Source organism: Martes martes, assembly GCF_963455335.1.
Source record: "Martes martes genome assembly, chromosome: 3".
Taxonomy (NCBI): domain Eukaryota; kingdom Metazoa; phylum Chordata; class Mammalia; order Carnivora; family Mustelidae; genus Martes; species Martes martes.
In genome coordinates this window covers 99,539,572-99,565,308 of record NC_137890.1, presented here as the reverse complement: position 1 = coordinate 99,565,308, position 25,737 = coordinate 99,539,572, and the positions used below count along the sequence as shown (strand labels likewise).

General features: G+C 43.0%; 1 protein-coding gene across 1 annotated transcript in view; it reads left to right on the top strand.

The window, feature by feature from the left end:
* Positions 1-25,737, top strand: part of NCKAP5 (NCK associated protein 5) — an 894,518-nt gene that overhangs the window by 770,439 nt on the left and 98,342 nt on the right. Inside the window, exons 11-14 of the mRNA XM_080799084.1 lie at positions 6,296-6,397; positions 11,686-11,874; positions 16,490-20,259; positions 20,982-21,159. Of these exons, the coding sequence (XP_080655210.1) occupies positions 6,296-6,397; positions 11,686-11,874; positions 16,490-20,259; positions 20,982-21,159 (4,239 nt within the window). The remainder of the gene's footprint in view (positions 1-6,295; positions 6,398-11,685; positions 11,875-16,489; positions 20,260-20,981; positions 21,160-25,737) is intronic.

The following is a 25,737-nucleotide window of genomic DNA, read 5'->3' as shown; positions in this document are numbered from 1 at the left end:
TCTCCCTCTGTTCCTTCCCCCACCTCCCAAATAAATAAAATCTTTTTCAAAAATCACACTTCTTGAATATGGCAAAAATGTAAATCTAGTTTGTGCATGAGGTGAAACTTTGGGGATTTTTGGATAATTATCTGGTGAGTAAAACTTCCAAAGAAAAATTATCCTAATCAAGCTGCACATCAATGAGGAGATTTCCTTGAACTTCTTTCTGGAACCTCCAAAAGCACGAAAATTGTTTTGTTATCCAACAGAAGGAACTAAGCTTATTCGCTTGATTATGTCTAATTCAGAACCATATTTAGAACATGTCTTTTAAACATATACCCAGTCTACCACCTGTGTTTTCTGCCCTGTAACAGAGGATATCCAGAAAGGTGGTGAACTCACAGGAAATCACCTGAAGTTAGCAGTATCAAAAGATGCTCCAAGGATTTCATAATAGCACACTCCAGACGTGCTTTCCTTGTGGTGGGATTAGAGGAGATGAAACAGACAGCCCAGGGCCAGCCTGGGGCTGAGTTGAGGGGGCAGGATGGGGCTCTAAGAAGCTTCCTGGAAGCTGTGAGTTGAGATGAGCTCTTCAAAGTGGAGAGAGGGTGATCTGCAAACAAAGCTGAAGCTGAAGAAGAAGTGAGTTCTTCCTTTGAGATATCAGTCCCAGACCCAGGTGAGAGTGAACCCTAAAATAAGGCTACATCCAAATGGGCAGCCAGCCAAGACAGTGGGAGCAGCAGCACTCAGCAAAGGAGGGGGGAAAGGGGAGACAAGGGGATACCCTGATATCCCATCTCCTGGGTCGAGGATACTGAATAGTTAAAGATACCAGTGGTAACCAGGCAGATTTTGAGAAATTCCTCCATCCTTCTACTAAATATCCTACCATGAACTTTTGAGGGTAGAAAATGCCTTCAAATGAGTGGAGCATATTGTGAACAGAGGTGTGATCACTGAAGGTTTAGCAGTAATTCATGTGGCAATAACAGATCTTCTCACTTTATAAATAAAACAGGAATTCAAGAACTGTGGGCATAGACGCCATCCCCTTTAACTGGGAGACCTTTTTGACAAAGAGAAAGAAGTAACTCTGAAGAATATACCAGAGGCCCTGGGCAGAATTCAGGATATGCATATTGTAGTATCCACCAAGGTTAAGTAAATCAAGGGGATTGAGGCAGATCGGATTAAAAACACTGATTCACATCTACCTCTGCTGCTGAACTTAAATTACTCATGTTGGTAGATCCCATTAATCAGATAGATGCCATATTCACGCCCATAACTTCTCTTTTGTACAGATATTTGGATTTTAATAGTTAGAGGGAAGAATAATTACATGCATGATTATGGTCCTCGATTAATTCTCTCACCAAATCTGACTCAAAGATAAGGGAGCAAAGTCCTTTCCTCTTTGCCTCTTATGCTGAGTTAATAACTTCTGAGATCCTGTCATGAAAAAAATCTGCATGTTCCTTTTCAAACTTCAGGAAGTACATCAGCAAATGAAAATGCTGCTCGTTACCTTATTTCAGTGGATTTTTCCATCCTGGTTTCCCATGCTGCCCGAATTTCTCCAATAAAGATCCGCTTGTTACCATCACCTTGTGCCCCTGACTCAGGATTCACTGTCTTCCTCGCCTTAGCTATCAGGGCCTTAATGTTAAGACCTCATTTCCATACTGAGCAAAAACCCAGAGGCAGAATTCTATTAAATGCAAGGAGACTTCACTGAGCTCCCACAGAACAGCAGCTCTGTGAGTGAGGAGAGAAGCAGACAATGGGAAACTGCCCCTCCAGCCCAGCTCGGAAGGCTCAAGGGTGCCATGCGCTCCAGTCCCTGCTGCCATCATTAACCAGAGAGCTGCTCTTTCGGAATGTGCTGCTCTGAAGGGGCCCCTCCGTCTTCATCCCACCCGAGAGAGAACAGCCAGTCCTGCGTGCCGTCTGTCCAGGGAGATGTTTCTCTGCCTTAAATTACAGATTCAGAACTATGTGGAGAACATCTCAGGGGCAGACCCAAGGCAGGGGAACCCACCAAATAGTACTGACCTAGGGTGGTTCTGGCCCTCACTGTCCTCACACTGCTGGGCCCCCAGAGCCAGGTTTGGTAGCTCACCCTGGCACGGGGTGTGTTCGGGCTGTGGATGGCAACACACTGTGGCATATCACACAGATCCCTCCCTCTGCGCCTGCAGAGTGACTATAAGGACGCCTTTTCCCTGGGAAGCTGAACGTCCCTCAGTGTGAGAAGTCCTCTTGGTCTGCTGGCATAAGCAAATATACACGTGTGAGTGTGTGAATGCATATATATATATATATATATATATATATATATCGCGTATGTGTGCATGTGAGTGTGGGTGTGTTGATTGAGGGAGTGAGTGGCTACCCTGTCTGCTACAGAGTGCTTATCTCAGGAGAAGGGCCATCTCAGTCGAGTTAATATGAATCATGATAACAAACCCCCAAATGAATAATGGCTCAAACCCAGTGAACATTGATTTCTTCCTCATGGAAAGTCCAAACACATTATCTCTGATCCACAGGTAGCATCCTTTCCATTGGCAATTCAGGAACCCAAACCCCTCTTTAACATGTGGTTTGCAAGGTTGCTTTGCTCAGTTGGCTGCATCAAGCCAGTGGGAGCGGAAAGAGCATGGCACCCTCATGCTAAAGATAGTCCTGGGCCGAGAGACATCGCTTTTGCTCACACTCCACTGGCTAGAACTAACCATGTCACACGACCACACCAGCTGCAAAGCAGGCTGGGAAATGCAGTCCAGCTGTGTGCCCAGAGAGAAGGGGGAATCCATTCCATGACAGTTAGCCAGTTCCTGCCACAGGGGCAAAACAGAAATACAGGGCTTGTCCTTCATTCTCGCAGAGCCGATCACCTTGTTAGGAAAGTACACCCTATGCATGGGAGCAATTCATCAATCATGCCCCTCAGGTAGGGTCAGAATGAACCAGGGATCTATCATCTGGCTGGGTGTGGAAGCCGGTATGGCCTAGAGATGAAGGGCAGTCTTAGGGAAAGGCTTTTAACGCAATCCTGCATGATGAGCAGGACTTAGGTGGGTGGGCAGGCGCAGGGAGAGTGTACCGTGTGAGAATGGACAAAAGCGTCAGCTCAGAAGTGAGAGGGACTCATTCGGGAGACAATGAAACCAGTCAGGTAGGGGAAACCAGGCAGGGAGGGGTAGTAGACTCTTCTCATCAAAGAGCCCATTTGAGCGAAGAGATCTCACTGACCTCTGCTTAGGAAATGTGTGAGGCCGGTAGTCTTTATTTCTAAGACCAAGTGGAATCTCAGTTCCGGAGATAATGTAAGAGGCGATGTGAGGTCAATTTCAAACCTATACTGAATAATCTGGCTACCTTTCATGTCTAAATGTTAAAAAAAAAATCATGTCTCAATCCAAGATTCCTCTAGCTTTTCAGGTTAAAAATTCTGAGTTTGAATTATTTCAGGTGAGAGATGTTATCCAGATGGACACTGATAGTGAACATGAACTGTAGGTAGATATGTGCTGAGAATTTTCTCTTTAAGGAGGTAGACTTCTTTCAAGAGGTCATGGCCTTATCCTGTCAGTTTTACTCTTTCTGACAATAGCTTTACTTGAATTCCCCATGTATACATTCTACATACTTTGCATCGAGCCCTTTATTAAGCACAGATAACATCACAGGACCAGTTTGAAAAGGGATGTGCTTATTCTCTTGCACACCCCGTAGGTGTGTGTCTGTTGGAATATATTTATTATAATATAACATATACCTATACATGTATGAAAATATAAGCCTTTCATAAAAATTCTTATTTTAAGGTAGTGTAACACCACCAGCAAAAAGGAAGTGGAACATCTCTGAGCTTGTGAGCTTTCATGGTTATTTAAAGCAAGTTGTGTGGAAGGATGATATTTACCTACCATTTTCTTGCCTGTGGCCTTAACACAGAAATAGATTTTGTTTTCCAAATCATTTTGTATTTGCCTTACATACACGGAAACTGTAACAACAGAGGATTCACATGTACCTTAGCATTCAAGAAATTGCCTACCATCGACTCTTAGTTTTGACAAGTAATTGGTGTAAGGCTCTGTGAATTTCAGTGTACTATCTTACCTATTTCTGTTCCTGACTATGGCAACTCCTCTCCCTATCTGTGGGGTAGGTTAAGGAGCCACTCCCAGCCCTCTGTCACCAGCAAGGGTGAGGCAGATTCAGTTACATTCCCAAGACCTGGTAACATTCGTGCCTTAGAGAGCTGGAGCTAATGTCTCCTGGCCCCTTGAGCCAGGACCTGTCCCATCTCCCACATAATGTTACTGATTTCAACTGAGGGGAACTGAGCATTTGGCTATACATTGCTAAAATATAACATCATCTAGGAGGATGCATTTATACATACATATATTCATGCAGAAAGCAAAGGATGACATCATATATTTGATGAGTGAAAAGCAACCATGAACCAAATTACCTCAGATGTCTAATCGAGAAGGACTCTTCCCTAAAATCACATGACATACCACTCAAATTCATCATTTCTTTTCTTGAATGTCATTTCCTATAACTTCTTGGACTGTTTGCATATTGATAAGTGTTTCCTTAGGTCTCAGAACATTATCATTCTTTTGGCACTCTCTCAAACTTTAAAACCTATGTGTGGGTGAGAAAAATATAAAGACATCTTTCCTTTAGAAGCTACAATACTACTCACTGAGTATTACCCACTGTGACTGTTGTCCCCAGGAGACTCAGTTTGTAGAGGGAGCTTGGGGTAAGGATTCTAAAAATCATGTAGAAACAATATCCTAATTCTAGTTACCTATCGATGTCTTGGCTCTGCTGGAGAAATTAGAACTTTCAAAATAACAGGCAACCAGGTTAAGATTTTGGTGAAAGTACTCTGCAAACACAGATTGAGGGAAGTCCGAGTATTGGTCTGAAGCAAATAGTGATTTAGAGCTTCACTTGGAAGAAGGAGGATGAGCCATAGCAGAAAAAAATGCCTTTGCTCCTGCAGAGGGACGCAACACAGTCCTACCTCAGCGCCCTCCCTCCCTTGGCCGCTGAAGGCATGTCTGTCAAGTGACCATCCAAGCAAATACACAGGGCTCTCATGCAAGTTGAGGCTAGAGGGAGTTCAATGGAGAATGTAGCTAATGTGCCTTGTGTTAGTGGAGTTTATGGTCTCTGCTGACAACATGGTACGTCTGCGAGGACAGAAGGACCCGTGGGACCACCCCTGTACTCCAAGATGATCCTAACATTAATTAGTGGCACAGAATCTGAGATGTTTCCTGGATCAACATCAGTATGCAGCAGGGCATTTCCAGGAAGAGAAAGGACCAGTAAAACTTTGCAGAGGTGAGGGAGGCACGCTTAGCTACATTATTTACTTACCCAATTCGATTTCTTAGTGTCTGAAGTCACAAAAGTTGTAACCAAGACAAACCAGGCTACAAGTACCATTTTAAAATGTCATCAGGCTAGCAGAAACATTAGACATAAATCAGGAGTTTTATTGTATTTGCAATTAAACAGATCAAATTTAATGTCCACAGAAAAGCTTTAAGTAATTAGTATGAAGATTAATATAGTGAAATGTCCCTGGTTTAGCAGGCCTCCCAAGCAAAGCTGAAATAAAGAGTTGGGTATATAATCAAATAGCATGTGAATATTAATGCATAAAATCCTCCAAGTCCCCAGATCCCAGATGCAATTATTTTCTATTCACATTAATTGTTCCTAACAGATGACATTAATGACTTTGAGTTAAAATGTGTCCAAGGGAAGATTTCACAAGATCAATGCTTTTTAGAAATAAGGTCACTTTTATAATTATTTGCTCAGATTTTAACCAGTGCCCAACATAATAAGGTTAACATGGTGATTGTTTTCTAATGTGGATATCAAAAGTTAATTTTCATACCAGCCAATAAGTGTATTGGATGATTCATGTCTTTCCTGCTACTTATTTTCCACCTACAACTTATTTTTTCCTACTACTTATTTTCCAGCACAGACTGACAAACTGTGAGAGTGTAATTATTATTTATAAGCTCAAGTTTGCATGTGTGTGTGTTTGTGTGTTTGTGTGTGTGTGTGTGTGTGTGTGTGTGTGTGTGTAGCCAATAAACTAATAAACTAGAATAAACTTTTTGGAGTTAAGCTATGTATTTTCTAATCTAGAAACGTCCTCAAATCCTCTGAGATTTAGCTGTCCAAGGCAGGATTTTGAAACAAACAATGAAGTCATCGCTATGCCATGTTTCTGCTTGTTTCTACCTAGAAACTTCACTCACGCATCTTAGATCTTTCATCCGGAGATTTGTTTTCCGACATGGAAAGAAGCCGAAGTCTGACGCAGTCACGGACTGATGTTGAGATGCATGTGAGTCTCCCTCCTGCCTTCAGATCACTTGTTTAGGTTATTTTCCTTCCATCAAATATGATGTCACAAGTGAACCATAAAGCACATCCTTGAAGCGTTGTCAGGCAGATAAAAATACCTCCCTTTCTTGTGTTCTCTGAAATTCAATATCATGTCCCCCAGCTGATAGAGTAAGCAGAAAGTGTCACTCCCAGAAAAAATACCATAAATCTTTGCTTTGTCCCCAAGATACCTTTTTGGGTATTGATTACATCTCAAAGTCTCTGAGAAATGGTCAAGGAGCTTTTTATTAAAGCCTATGTCCTATATTATTCATCCTACTTTTATGATATATTATGTATGAACTTTTAAAAATTCATGGGCTGTACATTTTTTTCCTTTTGCTGGGGTTAGCTTTGTGCTTATTTGGCAAAACTTCAAGCAGCTTGGCTTTTAACTCTTATCGACATAAAGCAAGTAACTTGGAAAATACAAGAGCCAAATAAATATGTAATGAAAAACATTAGGTCTAAAACAATGACAGATGAACATTTGTGGATAATTGGCTTTTGATTTTACTGTACAATCTTATCAGTGTAGATAGGATATTCTATATCAAAGGTAAATATTCTCAGTTTAGATTGAAATTAAATTTCAATGGAATGCTGTCACTTTAAACATTCATGAAGACCATAATGGCGTCCAATCTATCATAGGGCCTTAAGGTCAGGAATTTTTTAAGTGTGCAGTTTTTACCCAAGAAACTCTTGCCATCATTCTCTTTGTCTCTCTCCTTTTTTAAACTGAAATTATGGATTTTGTATTGCATTTCTCAATAAGGATGTTAAAGCCTATGCGTCACCCAAGGTAGTGATCTAAAACACACAATGAGAAAAGTACATTTCAAGTCGTGTAAACAGGGGGTATTTTGCCGGTGAATTCCACATAGTAAAGACAATGTTACAATGGAAACCACTATCTGTTTTCTTGGGCAGAGAATAAGTTTAATAATAATCATTATCTGTTACAAATTAGAACTCTTCCCAGTTGGCTGCTTGGTGGTCAGTGTTCATCCAGTTCTGCTTGTTATGAAGGCCTTATTTGTGCTATGGCAGGGGGGCTAGAACCTGGGCCCAATATTAGAATGTTGTACTGGCTGGGGGACCTTACGTAAGATCTTAATGCCTCCGTGCCTCAATTTCCCCATCTGAAGAACGAGCATAATGATACTTCTTTTCTGTTTCTGAAAATTGTGTTGAGGATGACATGACATAACCCATAAAATGCTCGTCCCACAATGCCCGCTATCAACACTGGGGCAATAATAAGATCTCTGCTGTTTAGTCCTCTTCCATTCTTCTTCGGACTTGGTACGGTGCCTCAGCCACATAACACCACTGCAGAGATGGGGAATGACACCAGAAAGGTATCTGCTAGCATGTCTCTACAGAAGCTCGCATCAGGATGTCCAGGAACAAAGCGCACCCGCACTTTGGCTGTTGCTCAGTCCTGTTCTGGTGTGTGAGGCATCAGACAACACTGGTATAGTAAGAACAACATGATGGCGTCTCTTAGGGAGACGGTAAACTTAAGATTTACTTTGAGAGTCAAGACACATGTATCTTAACAAAAATTAATAGTAGCAATACCTGGATGTTACTAAGCATTACTATATGCCAGGGGCTGTTCCCATTCACAGTGATCTTAGGTGGTCAGTGCTTTCCTCATCTCCATTTACAAAGAAAGAAATTAAGGCAAGGAAGGGTTAATTAAGTAACTTCCCCAAGGTCAAGAAGTTAGCAAGTGGAAGAGCCAGGATTTCAGCCCGGTACGTGGCTTTAGAGTTCAAGCTCTCAGCCACAGAACAGTTAGCTCTCCGCTGGAGTAGATAATCCTGCTTGATAATATTGTGCTGATGAAGGAAACTGCAGGAAAAAGGAGCTCGCGTTGCAACCGTGATGTCTGAGATCCTGGATCCCTTATTAAATTCAAACGCTGATTATTTAAGGTAGGGAAAATATAATGCCTTAGTAAGGAGGACTGGCCCTCTTCTTCTTTCTATTTTTTTTTAAAGATTTTATTTTTTTAATTGAGAGAGAGAGAGTTACTGGGCGTGTCCATAAGCAGGAGGACAGATAGAGGGAGAGGAAGAAGCAGACTTCCTGCTGAGCTGGGAGTCCAACATGGGGCTCTATCCCAGGATCCTGGATAAGCTGAGCTGAAGGCAGATGGTTAACCAACTGAGCCACCCAGGTGACCCTGGCCCTCTTCTTTGTAAGGAATTAGTCTGTAATTGCCCCAACACACACTCTTTCACATACGCACGCGTGCACGCGCGCACACACACACACATACACACACACCCTCTCCCCAGTGCATGGCCCAGGGGTAGGCTTTGGCCATTCCCTTCATCCTGCTCTACACAGTCCCAATCAGGCTGTGAGGTGACACAACTCACTACCAAATAACCCACATAGGAGGTAGACCACTCTCACAGCTTCCCCTGGGGGCTTTCTACTCAAAGTCCTGGACCGGCAGCCTCAAAGCACCTGGGAATGTCCCCAAAATACGACATCTCTGATTCAACCTCAGCATGGCTGAATCAGAATCTGCGTTTAGCAAGATCTCAGATGTTACGTGTGCACAGTGAAGTACAAGAAGCCTACACGTCCCTGCTTACTACCTCAACCCCACCTGCCTCTACACGACAGTGATGGGCCTTCCTCACCTCCCAGAAGTATCCTCATCCCATCCGGGCAGCTCACATTCACGGTCAAGGAAGAAGCAGCCGTTCCATGCAATACGTGCCCTCCTTAACACCCACTGCCAGACTCACCCAACCCCTCTCCCCCTCCCCTTCCAAACCTTCAGTTTGTTTCTTGGAGTCATATTGCATGGAACACTGGTGTGGTGCATAAACAATGAATTTTGGAACACTGAAAAAAATTATATTAAATTAAATTTTTTTAAAAAAGCTGCAGCAGTTCCTTCCTTTGCTAGCTCTGAGGTCAAATTTCCTGTCCTCTGAATCCAACATCATCCCAGAGGTACACACGTGGACAACAACTGGACAAGGATGCTTATGTGTAGAAAGAGGCCTGGGAATTGAGTTGAGTTGTAAGAACAGATATATGTTGAGAGGTGGAGTGGGAAAGAACAAGTGGAGAAAGAGAGAGGGAAATCACATAAGCTTCAGTACTTTGGGGAAAGGTGGAGCACGAGCTGTAACCAGAAGCCATGCAGCGCGTGAAAACGGGGAGTATTTTCTAGAAAAGTTTAGATCTGGATGGCCTCTCAGGACACAGACACAGTCTCTCTCTGGAGAACAGACCTACCTGTCTGAGCAGAGGCAGTCCTAAAGGAAACCACCACCTCAGCTAATCAAACAACGAAAAAGGCGAGAGGTTTGGGGATGGCAGAAATGGAAAGCACCCAAGCAGAAGTGAAGTGTGATGTGTTACTTCTGAAAGCTGGTTCTGGATGTGTGCAGGGGCTGACGCGTCAGTGTCAGGCACTCCCACGCAACGGCACCACGGCTTGTAGGCATCTGTCATGAGACAAATACAAACTCCCCTTAACTAAGCCACATGCACCAATAAACAAGGTCATAAATCAACAGATATTGCTGAATGCTCAATTTTAAGACAAATTTCTTCTTTCAGTGATATTCAGTGCCCCATTTTTAGTGGTTGGGGAAGAGAGTAGTAAAATTGCTTGGCATTCTTAGATCAGTTAAAGGGATTGTTTTGCAGCAAAAATGAAGTATTGATAGCAGGCAAATGCCTGATATGAAAATCTAACTTTATGAAGCATTATGGATATTGATTAGAGGGGAAATTAAACATAGCCTCTGTACTTACATGGGAGGTTAGCATGTCCCCTGAGTACTCCCAGGATAGCACACTTTGCCTTCCTCGAACAGGTGTTTGGTCACCGTCAGCTGGAATTGCATTTGGAGAACAGTGATAAGTACTCAGGTACTAAAGGCACCAGTAAAATGTCAATAAATTGCATAAGTAAGAAGCTTTGCCATTCTGCAAATGACACGAAGACAGATGGTTCCCCATCAAAGAGTTTCTGAGACAAGCTTTATATAGATAGGAGACTGGAATGAGGCTGTAAGGAGAGACTTTGTTCTTGTGATCAGGATGCTAAATTAATTTAGCTTGGCCAGCTCTTGGAGCTTCATCTGTTACATTAGGAGCTGAGAAGGTGGCTGTCAAGATGTGCTGGGATGTTTACAACTTTGTCGCCTGTGCCTCTACCCCCTAGAGTACTAACCTCCTGGATCTTTTGTGTGGAATCCAAATCTACTCAATGTGACAGTTTTTTGTTTTTTGTTTTTAAGATTTTATTTATTTATTTATTTGTCAGAGAGAGAGAGAGAAGGAGAGCACGGGCAGGCAGAGTGGCAGGCAGAGTCAGAGAGAGAAGCAGGCTCCCTGCTGAGGAAGGAGCCCGATGCGGGACTCGATCCCAGGATCCTGGGATCATGACCTGAGCCGAAGGCAGCGGCTTAACCAACTGAGCCACCCAGGTGTCCCAATGTGACAGTTTTTATCATTTGGACAGCCAGCTGATATGAAAAGTTCTATAACCTTTACAACAGAACCTCGTGATTCCTCACTGGTGTTCCACTGGACATGGCTTCCTGGGCATTTGAGTCCTGATTTGGAATGATGCTGTCAGAGCCATAGGGGACCCTGGGAGTAATCTGGTAGAGCTTTTACCCCCTCTCCCCCCAACTGCAAAGGAAGACCCTGAGGTCCATGGAAGTTAAATGCATTCTTTGCTCAATATCTCATACCAGTGGCAATGTGACGTCCAGGTCATTAGACTCCCAGTCTAGTGCTCATGATCTTGAACCCTACAGCCAAAGATGTTACTCTTGTCTTTATGCTTCTGGACCATTAGTCTTGTCTTGATATTGATCCTATTCTTTGACCAATATGCCTGGTTAAAGTGGGAAGTTTCCATTGTGGTAATTCTGCCTAATGGTGAGGGCAGCTCACCTACTTAGACCTGGTACTGTGTTATATGCTTCCGACCTGGAGCCCAATTTGGTCTTTGTAGTAACCCCATAAGGTAGTCAGTATTATCATTTTTCACTTTAAAAAAAAGTGTAGCTCTAAGGGATTAAATAATTCCTCCTAGTGTGTTAATAAGAGGCAGAGCCAAGATTGGAACCCCTAGTCTGTCTGACCCAAAAGCTTTGCTTCTCACCACTGGGCTGCCTTCACTCTAATGTTAACTTGGTATCTGCTGTCCCCAAAGCAAAGCCCTCCCTCAGAGCTCTCCTGCTTTTTTAGGAATGTCAGCTGAGTGCAAAATCAGGAGTCCCTGCTTTGAAATGCCCTGGTTTGGGGGTTGTCATCCCTGGTCGTCTCTGTCCTCGAAACAGCTGCAGCAGCAGTGAGCTGTCTCTTTCGAGCACGTGCAGCGAGTACTCCAGTGGCTCCTCCTACACGTGGCACGATGGGAAGAACCTCAGGAAAAGGGTAAGGCCTCCTTTCAAGGCACTTGAGCATCAGAGTGAGCCAGAAAAGAATCCTCTTCCGGTCGCAAGGTGGAAGGTGGGTAGAGGGCTCAAAAAAGAATGCCCATTTGCCGAGAACCTGTTCATTCACTCCCCACAAAACTAGACACAGAGATCTCATTTCCTCCATTATATGGGAGAGGAAACCAGTTCAAAAAGGTTAAGTCGCTTGCCACAAGTCACACAGCAAGTGAGGAGCGGAGGGATGATTTGACCCAAATGACTTGGATGGCATGGGAGGGAGTTTGAGGGAGGAAGAATTTTCCTTCTGGGCTTTGCTAGAGCCCACCAGACTCCTAGAATTATGTCAAGTTGGAACCTAGAGCCCCGGCCTAATGGAACTGACTACGCTTCAGACCAACTCAGACATTTCCAATTAGTTTTATGGACACCCTCTATCACTGCGACGCTCAGAGAGACTTGTTAATGTCCACCGCAAATGAGAGCGAGTGAGGCCACTTGCCAAGCCAACCCAGACAGAGCATCCCTTGAGAACTCAAAGAGAATCCCCCCCCCACCAGACAATAGGGAGGGTGGTGCATCAACTCAGAATAAATGACCAAAACTTTTGAAAGTATCATTAGCTTTGTCGGAATTTACTACTCAAGCATAGCATGTATTATATTGACCTCCTTTACTCAATTTTATAGCCTCATAAAACACTAATTGACTATAAATTGGAGGGTAGTATGGCAGAGAGAGAAAGTACCGTGGTAGGTGACAGGGACCATGGCTTCCGAGTTATTAACTAAGTCCTGCCGCTCCACGGCTCCCATCTGTAAAGGGGACCCGCACGACCGTACATTCCTTCAGGCTCTGAACAAACATCTTTGGACACTGGGGAAAGCTAAGTGTTTGGAATAGTTATCTTTGCAGCTTCCCGATGTTGAAGGAAAGCAGAGTACACAAGCATGGAAACCCTGAATCAGAAGGTTTGGAGGTCATTTTTCTATCATTTGTGTAAACTCCATTTACTATTTGGAAGCATAGAAACCAGGAGGACTCTGTAACTGGCAGAAAATAGCAGTGAGGGAGTAGCTTTGTTATACTCTGAACAAGAACTTGGAAAAAAATTTCGGACTTGAATTCAGAGCTTATTCCCTTGGACTCAGCCTCCTAATACAAAGTGTGTATATTATTAGAGTTGTTCCTTCTGAGCAGATGTTCAAAGTTCTGAGTAATGATTGCTGGCTCTTAACACACTGGGAAGCCCGGTCAGGGATGTTCCCAGTCTTTGTGATTGTAATTGGCTTCACGGCCACTGCTCTCCTCTCTTGGTGCCCCTCTTACCCCGTCTCCTTCTCAGAGCCTTTATCTTGTGTTTCTTTGCCTTGCCTTGACTTTCTTTTCTTTCTTTTTTTTTTTCTGAAATTCTCCTAATTTGAATAATCCTTGATCTTAAAAGGAAACCTCTTCCCTGAAAACGAGAAATTAAGTTTTTATGCACTTCGTGCACACTTAGGTGACGTGATCTCGAGATGTCATAGTCCTAGTTTTCAAGGACCCAGCAAACTGGATCCACTCCTGTAGAGGCATTTACATTTATATTATTTCAGGAACATCTACAGTGCTCACCATGTGCCGCATACTTATTTAGTATTCACTTACATAATAAACTCATAGAATATGAATTTGAAGGGGACTACAATATTGACTTACAGAATAATAAATATATGACCAATGGTTCTTTTATAATTCACAAGTATTTTTTTTTTTAATATTGTTCTGTATGGAAACAGAAAGGAAGCCTGCATGAGATACATTAGGCTGCCCTACTTGGAGGAATCTGGGTCTAAGTCACAAGTACTTACCTGACCCACGCAGCCTTGAAAGTATTTCACAAGTATTAGCTCATTCAGTGCTCGTAAGAACCTAGTTAAATAGGTTCCCCTACTCCCCTATTATACAGATGAGAAAATGGAGGTGCTGAGAACTAAGTAGCCAGCCAAAGATCTCATAGCTGGTAAATAGCAGAGCTGGCTAGTTGGTTCCAGAATCACCCTCGCCATTCTGCTCTGGTGGCTTTGTTAAATCAGCCATGTTTGGGATGGATTTGTTATATTAAGGCCAAGAATGTCCTTTAAAAAAAAAAAAAGAAAAAAGAAAAAAAAACCAAACCTGTGTAGAACTGTTGTTGACCAGTCAAGAAATAAGAAAGGACTGTGGGCATGAAACCCAGGCCACTGCTTTACCAGAAGCACCCTTCAGCTAATTTCACCGCTCCCCGGAATAGCCATTTTCCAAGCAAAGCATGAAGCTGCCTATGGAAATGCCAGTTCCTGCCGCCATCTCTCCTATAGGGGATGCATGCTTTTTTTTTTCTTTCCCCCAATTTTCCAGAGTGTTCCAAACTTTACTCAGGTTATTAAATACCATAACATCCTGTGGAAAACTGATTGAGGAATGTGACTAATCTCACAGGATGGAGAACCCGGGGCCCTGGGAGGTTTGCAGCCACTGGCTCTAGGATGAATCAGACCACAGTGGGGGACAGGCTGTGAAGAGGCAGCAGGAGACGGGCTGAGCACATCTTCCACAGGTTGAACAAATCTGCCTTTTTCAAGCTCTTGCAGGGTACTTTTGCTGGCTCCTCTTCTTATTGTGAATGTGCCTCTCAGGATCATGAAAATTCTTAGAAATCCTAACAGTGACAGCCTGCCCACATTGGTCCTTAATACCCAGACTCACTAACAGGATTTCTCCTGATGTCCAAAGACATTTTTAATGGTGTAAAGGAAAAGGAGAGGAAAGGGGAAGCATCACCAAACAACATCTATCCACAGCAACTTCTGACCCTGGAGAATTTTCTGAAGAAAATATATCATTTGACTTAAAAACAATAAACATAGATTAAAAAAACAAATAAACACCATATGTTATTGCTGATAGCAAGGGTCATTTTAACGAAAATGTCTTAGATGCAAACAGATGTTCACCACTTACCACAAAACCAAGGCTCCAATGTAAGTTTCTGACACTTTTCAACCTCTGCATGGGAGCACATGATCTGTGCTCAGTTATGGGACGGGGGCAGCTGATGTAGAGATGCCAAAGTGAGTTGTGTTCTTAGCCAGGATGGGCACAGAGCACACATCTGAAACCACCAGATTCACTCACCCAAGTTCTTCACCATTAATCATATAGCCTTTAAAAAAAAGTAGGGGGGGGGGAAGAAGAAGAAGGAGACGATGACTGAGGTCAGTGCCCAAATCCCACTGATTTCCCGGAGTCTTAGTCTGTGATTAACCTCTGCGGGTTCCATTTAGGAGAGGGGTGTAAGGATAACCTATGATCTCTATTACGACATTGACTAATATAGAGGAGAGAATGGAGGTTGAGTTTGGCTCCAGTAGCCTGGCAACACCTATAGGCATGCAGGCTCCAGAGCCAGCCTGCTGCATGGGTGCAGATTGCCACACCACCACTTTGGAGCTGAGTCATAGGAAGAACCTGGGAAACTAGGGCAGAAAGCATCGTTCCAACTCTTCCTTAACTGTGCGATCTCCAGCAGACTAACCGTGCTGCCTCTCAGTTTCCTCCCTAGTAAAACAGGGTTGACAATGTCTTCCTCACGGTGTTGTTCTGAATATTAAATCAAAGCCCTGTTCCAGTGGTTGCTACGCTAGCTTTCTCCTTCTGCCCCACCACTTCTCGTTAGCAGTCCTATGAAAAAGAGGAAGGTCTGTGCAGGATAGAATGCTTTTTCTGTGTCGTTTCTTGGTCAAAACTAGCCCTGGTATTTGGAATGGTATGAGGAACAGGACATTGACCTTTCTTGGCAGGTGAATCATTACTATAGGGTTCTAACAGCTAAGGAACGTCCCACTGTTAGATATATATGTAAGTGTCTCACAGATGTTCCCCTTTGACCAAATAAAGTCCTGAAGTCACAGAAGTATCAAACCTTAGAGTAGAAGGGACCATAGAGATAGGGACCAACTTGCTTTTCCATTTGCCCTCTCTGCCTCTCAGAAACACTATACAGTGAGGCCATATCTGGTTATTTCCGAAGTGTACCTTGAACCTATCTTCATGATTCAGGTCTTTGCCACCCCACTTCTTCTACCCAGAAATTGTTTCCCCCATTTATCAACTAAGACAAACTTACCCTTCATTCAAGGGCTAGGTAGGTTTTAAAAAACCAAAATCAAAACAAAGCAAAAAGCTCCTTATATGCATTTCATGGTTTTTCTTAGCAGAGGTTTGACTTCTCTCCTCTGAATTTCTGGAGTTCCTACTACATTTGTATTGGTCAATTATAAAACACAAATACATTTGGGTATTCCTCCCTTGACTTCTGGCTGTTTGCGCCCAGTCTCCTCTCCCCTGCTGATTTGCATGCTCCTCGAGGACAGGCGCCTTACCTACTACTTCATTATATCGTGGGCTCCTTAGCTCAGAAGCTGGCAAAACAGAGGTTTGCTACATTGTTAATGGTTAATTTGCGTTAAATAATTAAAGTGTGCATTTATAGATGAACACTCAACTGCTAGAATCAAGTCTATGACAGACTTTTCCTTTTTACAGTTGTGATCCACGTGGTTCAGTGATTTCTGATACCCACTTTTCTTTCCTAGAAATCATCACAAAACTGGGATAAAAGGCTAAGTATTGACTCTTCACTCCCGAGTGGCTTTGCTAGTCCTACAGATGAACTACCTCCAACTCGTATCAAGGAAAGTCACATTTTGGAAGGACTGAGAAAGCTACAGAAGCGAAAAGTGCTACTTGAACCCCCATCGGTGATAACCAAATGGGGTTATAAAGATTGCATGAACTCCAATGAAGGGATATATTCTCCAGGAATTAAGAGCAGCAGCCTCAAGGACTATCCCCCCTGCAAACCAGCTGACAGGAGGAGCCCCTGCAAGGAGCCCCACGAGACATTTGTTTATGACACAGATTCCCACGATGATGCCGATGAGGACTCTTCCTCCTTACCCTTGCTCCAGGCAGTTCCAAGCCGGGGCTGCAGGCTGCACCGTCGTAAATTAACCCACAGTGTTTCTGACAGCCTATTTGGCTGGGAGCCAAATAGAAAACACTTTTCAGAAGGCACATCCTCAGTTTACCCAAGGGAAAGGCCTGAAAAGCTGGCCAGTTGTGCCAGCAACTGCCCCTTGGAGAGGAAGCTGTGCCCGCATGCACAGACGCCTCAGGTACGGAGAGAGAGCGAGCCGTGCGACCCTGGTTCTGGCCATGTGGCTCTCAGTCTCCGGCTTTCAGACACCGATGACAATGAAGCCCTCGACGAGTTGCACATAGGTAGCAGTGACGAGAAAAGCCCTTCAGACTTGTCACTGACTGCCGACACTGACAAGTCCATGGAGAATCTGGACATCCTCATGGGATTTGGAAAATCTCAACTTGGGTCTCCTGAAGAGGAGGAAAAACAAGTGCCCATCCCCTTAGAGAGTCGGCCAAAGACATTTAGCTTCATTAAGCAGCAGAGGGTTGTAAAAAGGACTTCTTCAGAAGAATGCATTACTGTCATCTTTGATGCCGAAGACGGCGAGCCCATTGAATTCAGCTCTCACCAGACAGGCATTGTCACTGTTACCAGAAATGAGATTTCCATCAACCAAGCCCCTACTGGACCCAAGGCAGAACACACTGAACTTTCACCTCAGGGAATTGCCCATTTACAGCCAGGAACTGCTGCAAGAGACTACACTTTCCTAAAGAGACCTGAAGAGGAAACCGAGAAAAACATTCCAAAAGGTGACAGAGATAACATTGAGGTGGCCCACAGTGGTTCCTTCAGCCCCAGGACAGTAACACACAGTCCTCAGCGACAAAGACCAGGCAAACCAACATTGAATTTGTCATGCCAGAGTAGTTCTAGGTCTTCAGTGTCCATGGGCATCTATCAAAAGCAGAGTCTGACAAAAATCCCTGCCAGGGGCAAGGCTTCACCTCAGAAGTCAAAAATAACGGAGCCTGAAGCCTCAGCGAGAGTCCCCTCCTCTGGCCCAGTGTCTCTTGAAAAATCACCAGCCTTAGCTCCCGGGAAACTCTCGCGGTTTAAGAAGACTGAGGGCCCAGCACCCCTTTTTGATTTACATACAGATTCACACATTCCAAAACACCCCAGCCAACTGCCTCATGGCTCCAAAATGCCCAGCAGAAAGGATTGGGTCCCGTGCTCCAAGAGTCAGATTCCAGCATCACAGTTGCTGCCAAGGTCCCTCACTGAGCCTAGTGATAATGGAGAATCCCGGACGAGGGACAAACACTGTGACTCTGGGCCAGAGGCAGGGGTGAAGTCACCTTCCCCCCCACCCCCTCCAGACAGGTCAGGCTCCCTTCTTGTCAGGCCCAGTTACGACTATTTGCCACCACCCTCATCAGCCAAGCCTGAAAGCAGGGTCCCCAGTGAAGCAGCAAGGACTATGTACAAATCCCCCCCTCTGAAAGGACCCTCTGCTCCTATTATTTCTTCTAATCAGATTCTGGCAGAAGTGCCAGGGAAGAAACCTTCTGTGGCCTTCAGAAAGCCTGTCTTCACTCACCCTCCACCCTCCACAGAAACAGTGATCCAAACCAGATGCTCCGCACATACCCCCTCCAGCTCCTTTGCTGTGATGGCCCCAGGGCCCCCAAAGGTCTCCCCAAAGAAAGGTGTCCCCAAAACTCCGCCTCACCAAATGCTTGGGACCACACAAATGGACACTGGGTTACGGACTCCCAAGAATTGTCCTTCAGCCCATGAGCCACTGGAAATCCTGTCCTCCAAAAGTGTGTCTCCAGGAAGAAAAGGACAGCTGAATGACTGTGTCCCCACATCACCTAAGCCTTCCTTCTTAGGGGTGAATGAGGCACCATCATCTCAGGTTAGCAGTCACTCATCATCACCGTCTTCCAAAAGCCATAACACCCCATATGGTTGTCCAAACGCTCATGAGAAAGGCCTGAAAACTCGCCTCCCAGTTGGGCTCAAGGTGCTCATGAAGTCTCCCCAGTTGCTCAGGAAAAGTTCCACGGTGCCAGGAAAACATGAAAAAGACAGTCTGAATGAAGCCTCTAAAAGTTCTGTGGCTGGGAGCAAGTCTAAGCCCGAGGATGCCGGGAATCCAGGGAGCCCGGAGACCGTAACGGATGAAAGAAATGTGACTCCACTGGGTTTTCAGGCACAAGACAGGCTGCTTGAAGGTCTTCCCCTGGATACAGCAATGCCAGAGTCGTTAGAAAACAGCGTCCCTGGGGCTGATGGAAAAGATGGGGCAGAAAACAAGTCTGTGAAAAGATCCCTCTCGTCCAGTAAGCCACACCTGAAACCAGCCCTAGGCATGAATGGAGCCAAAGCTCGCAGTCAGAGTCTCAGCACTTACTCAGGAGACAAGCCCCCTACTCCCCCCATGGAAGGGCCCGGCAAAGTTCGAACTCAGATTATCACCAACACTGTTGAAAGAGGCAATTCCCTCACCCGGCAGAGTTCCTCCACGGAAGGCTTGCCTAAGACCCCTTCTGCCCCCATGTCTGATGGTCTTCCCAGTGCTGGGAGGCCTCTGGGGCATCCCTCCTCCAGGCAAGGCTCCCCCAGGAGTACAGGCAGCTCCAGCAGCCAGCATGGGAGCCCAAGCAAGTTGCCTTTGCGAGTCCCTCCGAAATCTGAAGAGCTCCCCACTCCATGTGGAATGGAAGATGAGCAGGGTTACGCCAAGGGAGGGGGCCCCAGTGAGGCTGTCCCTGAGGAAACAAGCAGCGACCACTACAGATATCCACCCACCCCAGTAGACTGCCCACAAGCCCTGCAGAATCCTGGGAGGACACAGCATCCGACCAATTTTGAACCGAGCAGGACATCCAAGCTAGAAACTTCTGGAAGATGTCCAGATGCTTCTACAACCAGGACTGGCGCTGTGAGCCCCGAAGCCCCCCTCTCACCTACAATTGAAGAAAAGGTCATGTTGTGCATTCAGGAAAACGTGGAAAAGGGCCAAGTGCAAACAAAGTCCCCCTCTGTGGAAGCAAAGCCGAAGCCCGGGCCTTCTTTTGCCAGCTGGTTTGGTTTTCGCAGTAGACTTCCAGCTCTCAGTAGCAGGAAAATGGATGTCTCCAAAACCAAAGTGGAAAAAAAGGATGCGAAAGGTTTGGGGTTTGGAAACAAACAACTAAAATCGGAGAAGAAAAAAGAGAAAAAGAAGCCTGAGCTGCAGCGCAAAATAGAAAATGAACTTACCAGGAACACCAAGGGGGCGGAGAGTCCAGACAGTAGTTTACGAAGCAAAAATGATCTGAAAACACCGCCAGGCGTTTATGACCAAATGAAGTTTGAGCCAAGAAATAGACCCAGCCCTGTTACATGTTCTACAAAAGATACGTTTATGACGGAACTTTTGAACAGGTAACGTGTTGGCGAAGGGAGGGTGTGAAATGTCGGGGGGTTCCCCCACCCTGAAACAAGGAGAGTTGTTGACTTCCCACCCAGTAAACCCCAGTCAAGCATGTTTTCATACAAGCAGAAATGCAGAATAGCAGTCTTTTCTACATTAGCCAGAATTTAAACAATGAAATAAAAGTTAGCAATAAAATCATAATTTAGTCCATGTTACTTTGTTAACCAAACCAATGGTCTTTGAAATTAAAGAATGGGAAGTTTTATCAAGGTTGATAGAAATTCAACCTATACTGGAACCGTGACTGTACCCACCTGGCATGAAATGGAAGAAAATTATACATACATTTTAAGGTATGCCGACCTCATTGATTGTACCAAGCAAACGTATACTTAGGAACGTTGCAGAGGTAATTACATTTCCCGCTGATCTTAAGCCAGACTTGTGTTTAGCAATCACTCTTCGGTGGCTTTTATTTTGCTCCCTCCTCCCCCCACCTCACAAGTAGTTAAAAAAATAAAAATAAAAATAAATTTTTGTCAAATCTAAACTGACACACTACTGGAATGTCAGATGAAGATTTGATCAAGGCCACTGACAAACATTTATCACTCAAAGGTTTAAAGACAAAGAGATACAAAGAGGTTACTTTAAACATTAAAGGATTGGGAAAAGTAGTGATTGAAGAAGAGCAATGTAATTTATCAGAGGAATCACTTTCTACCTGCAGAGTTGATAAGAAAGCAGCTCAACAGACAGAAAGTGGATCAAATAATGTTTCCTGCAGGAGTGTGTTAAAGGGCAGCTCCCAGGGCTCCTGTCTCACCAGCAGCTCTGCAAGCTCTCAAGGAAACCACAAGAAAAACATCAAAACCAAGGCCGATGTGGAAATACCGAAAGGCTCCCTGGTAAGTGCTCCACCCATCCTGGTTCCGAAGTGAACCTGCCCGGGTTCTTTGTGAACCTGCCTGGGTTCTTTCTACCTTTGCTGATGGAAATGGGTGAGCAAGAGATTGGGAGGGGAAGGAAAGTTCCAGAAAAAGGAGAGAAAGCTGGTGACGGCTTCCCGCAGAGAGGTGGCAGCGAGATTGCAAACGGGCCGCTCCATCCGGTAAGGCTGCTGTGTTAGCTCCCTTTCAGGAGGACGGTGGAACCAGACAGTGCTGGCAAATGACACTGTGATGTCAGCTGTCATCTTCAAATTCTACTCCTGTGCAGGGATTTGTTTGATGATCTCTTCCTTCATTCCCAGTGATACAAAAAGGAAGGAACATGGTTATGAAAACCAGAAGTGCTAAACAACTGGAGAGAATATTGGCCATTTTGATGATTCAGTTTAAGCACTGTTCATTTTTTTGGAAGTTCTGTCTATGTACCAATTCCTCTCACCTAGACAGGTGTTAAGGCCAAGAAATCTACTCTGCAACTTGACTCCCTATTATGCCGTCTCTTAATTGTGAGGTCCAGAACTCAGGAGGTAATTTCCTTAAAAAAAAAAAAAAAATGGGTGAAAGGGCATTTTCCATTTCCCTACCACTTGCTAGTTTCAAATAATAGTTTTGTTTTAAAATTACCTTAAGTTGCACTGAGTCTCCTTACATTCCTCCTGCTCTTGCATAATTGCTTTGGTGATGTTCATTGTTTCTTTATGTAAGTTTTGAAGCACTTACATAAACAAAAATATTCTTTTTACAGAATTACTGTATCCATATATTTTTGTACTGCAATCAAAGAAATTGTAAAGTATGGTACCTGCTACCATTTTCTTAGGGAAACCTAGTAATTATATGTTTTTTTTTTTTTTCTGGAGTGGTTTAGAGGTGATTTTAGGAATAACAATGGGCATTATTAGTTATTAAGAATTTCATAGACATATTTCAGTTGACAACAAATGCACACTTTTCTTTCAAAGAGCTCTGGACTCTGAGGAGCTGTAGTCTTTTATATTAAACTCAGAAATCCTGTGGGAACTATGTTCTTCGCAAAAAAATTTTTTTTCTTTCCCCCCCTTTTCTCTTCTGGGCTTCCATGGTATCCTCCCTTCTTTGAAAACATAGATGTCCCCTGCATTATAAAAATCACAAATTATAAGCATATCTAAGACTGCCCTTGTAGTGTCACCGAAAGGAAAGAGAGAGAATGAACGCTTGGAAATGTGCAATATGCCAGAAATTCAATCCCACTGATCTAAAACTTTGATAGCCTGGCAGAGCCCCTTATCGGAGGCACTCAATTTAACTATGCCCCATTTAATATGTTTCTGACAGCTTAGGGTATATCTTCACCGCACAGAAGTACCAAAAAAACAAAAAGACCCTCTGTTTGGCTTTCACAGTTTCATTTTTACTTTCTTGTTACTTCCTAATGCTTAAATAATTTCTGTGCTTTGCGTCTCTCGTCTTCAGTCTTTCACAGTGTAGTAATAAGTGTCCTTTGGTCCTTTCAGAATATCTACAAGAAACACTCTTACTGTTTTCTCTAAAGTACAAAGATTCCCTAACCACCCCAAAATACATAATCAATTGGGATATGCTAATTTTTTCTAGTTAGCTACAAGAGGAAATTAGTCATGCTGGGAATCTTTTCCATATAGAGGAATATTATTAACCTGGGTAGCTGACCAGCCAGTCTTTCTTTCTTTCTTTTTTTTTTTTTAATGTAAAATGCAATGTTTTTTGTTTCATCTCTGTAATCATCAATGTGGAGTGGACGAAAATTACTAATTTCGGAGAGGACATTGCCATAGTCTCCTTTGGGACTAGTACAAGACTAGCAGTGAAAACCTATTTATTATATGTTAACAGCTTACACAGGAAGTAAATTAGATGCAAAATAGGATATATTCTAATACCATAGCACATTGATGGGAATACCCGTGAACCTCTTAAAATTCAGAGTTTGAGGGAATTTTCCGCTGCTTAGGGCTCAAGGTAAATTTGCTGTCTGCTTATTTTAAACTATGTTGCAAAAGATTTTTCTCATTGTAGTCACTTGGGATAAAAACAAGAACTGCACATAATACATATCATATGTTGTTTTTTTAATAAAGTCACTGTTCAAAATCTTATATCACCATCTCTTCCCTTTACAAACCAAGACTTTATTTCATTATGAGGGTTCTCAGGGATTTTATTTTAATCTGTGGTGATTATAATACAAAGATTATTTCCATACATACAGCTATGTACGTAGCTGACCTCCATTTAGTCTGCTACTAATTCTGTATCCATATCCATTTTCAGGATTCCTAGATACATTTTTAAAAATGCGTAAAAGTCCCATTAATTCTTTGCAGAATTAAATTTTTTTCTCCTTTCAGAGCCTTAATTAGAGTCTTATGTCCCCATTTAGGCCATCATTTACAGACCACTTAGCTCTAATTTTTGTGTAATTTAGACAAGGGCGATGTTACTTTATACTTTTACTTGAATTATATAAAACCATTATAAGAGGGGGAAAGGCATCCCCAGGAAAGATTGGATTGGTATTAAGTAAATAAGCAAGAAAGAAATGCATTCTATTGCAGCATGTCATAAGTCCTTCCTTCCTGTGGATTCAGATAATTTTGTGAAATGAGAAGTCTCAAGGGAAGGCAGCTCCAGGCTCCTGTTTAACTATCACTGGACAAAATAAAAATTGTTAACAAAATTAACAAGATCATATACTTTCATCATGCGCTGTGAAGAGATGGCCTTTTCAATATTTTAATTTAAATTATGAGTATTTTTTTCTCCCAGCGTCCCATAGTCTGAAAAAGAAAATCACGTATGCTAATAAAAAAGCATCAAATACTATTCCATTAAAATGGTACTGTGGTGATGAAATAGGATAAAATAGTACAATAATTACGCAAATTGTTATCATCTTATTAAGTTCTGCAAAATGTTATAATTTCAGCATCCCTAATTGAACAGTTCTGTTCTAAGTGCTATTTTGATGCTAATAAGAAGCATGCATATTTTGCCCTCCTCCTGCAAATTTTTCTAAATGACTAACTTTTCTAAAGGTAATGCCTTCTGGAGTTTTCCTTCCAAAAATTACTTCCTGTCTCACTTAGGTTCATTATGTTCTTTTCATTTGCAATAAACTTCGACTGCAAAATGTTGTCTTCTTGGGAAGCTGTTCATGTTAGGATGAATCAATGAAGAAATGTAAGCAGAATTTCAAATGAAAGATGTCCCCAAATGCTGGGTTTAATTCTAAAAGTAATCTTTAATGTAATATATATAATGTACATACATACATAATATATATATGTTATATGTATGTTGTGTGTGTGTGCATATATATATATATATATATATATATATATATATGGTGAATTATTTTCTCCATTTTCCTCCAAGTTCCTTTGTAAGCTCCTTCCTCCCTGCGCTAATAATAGGGGTTAGTAGAATATAATGGGCACAGTGACATTTAATGGTTTCTTGTTAGAGATCGGTATTTAGTACAGTTTTTGACTACAAGGCCAGAGCCCAAAAGATGGACAAGAGTTGAAAATGCACCATTACAAGGCACCCAAAGTACTGACAATAAACTTAAACCAAAAATAGCCAAGAGTTATTGCCTGAGTTACCTGCAGCTTCTTACCAAATAGGATATTGCTTGACATTAATTTGTATCAGTTCCTGTTAGAACAATGGCCGAGAAAATTCTGTATCTGTAACCACCATTCTTTTCTGAGCCAAATTTCTTGATTTGGTGAAAACTCTCATCTTTGAAGTACTTTGTCTCATGAAGATTGTCCCAGTTGTCTCTATCTTTGGCAAATTCTTAATCTTGAGTTCCCAGCCCCTTAGTCCCAGGAAAGTTCCCACAACCTCTCACCAATACCCAGCCACTGCGTGATCAAGAGTGAAAATTAATTTTAAGTTCAGCCTATGAAAAATGTAAATAGTAAAGGGAATCTACTGTCAAAATAAATTATGCCCCTCATTTCCATAGGCAAACAGATTTCTTTAATAACCGCCTTGCACTGAAATCTATTTGTATGAATAATTAGAGCCAACAAGTATGCCATTCTAAGGCACTCCCCCATTTGTCATTCCTTCGCTGATTTTTCACCTATCTTCTTCGGATTTTCCTGTCATGGGTCATCTGCTCCTCGTGGGTCATCAGCCCAGGAAACCTGAAAGAACTAGGGGCTTTTCCTCTGATAAGTCCCCAGAGGCCATATTTAGCATTTGCTGTTAAGCAAATAGAGCCCTAGGAAAGTTCTGACAAGCAGCTGACAGGTAGGACTATAGGATAGCTTTTTTTTTTTCTTTCCTCAATATGATACTCGGAGAAAGGTGGTAGTTAAGTTCCACAAACGGATTAGGGAACCAGAAGGGAAGGGAAGTAGATTATTTAAACACACACACACACACACACACAGAGTCTCTGAAAATTTTTGCTACTCTTGAATAAAAATAATATTTATGTATACATGGAATACTGCCTACATCTCTAACTGCCAGACACTAACAGAAAATAGTAGTTCTTTG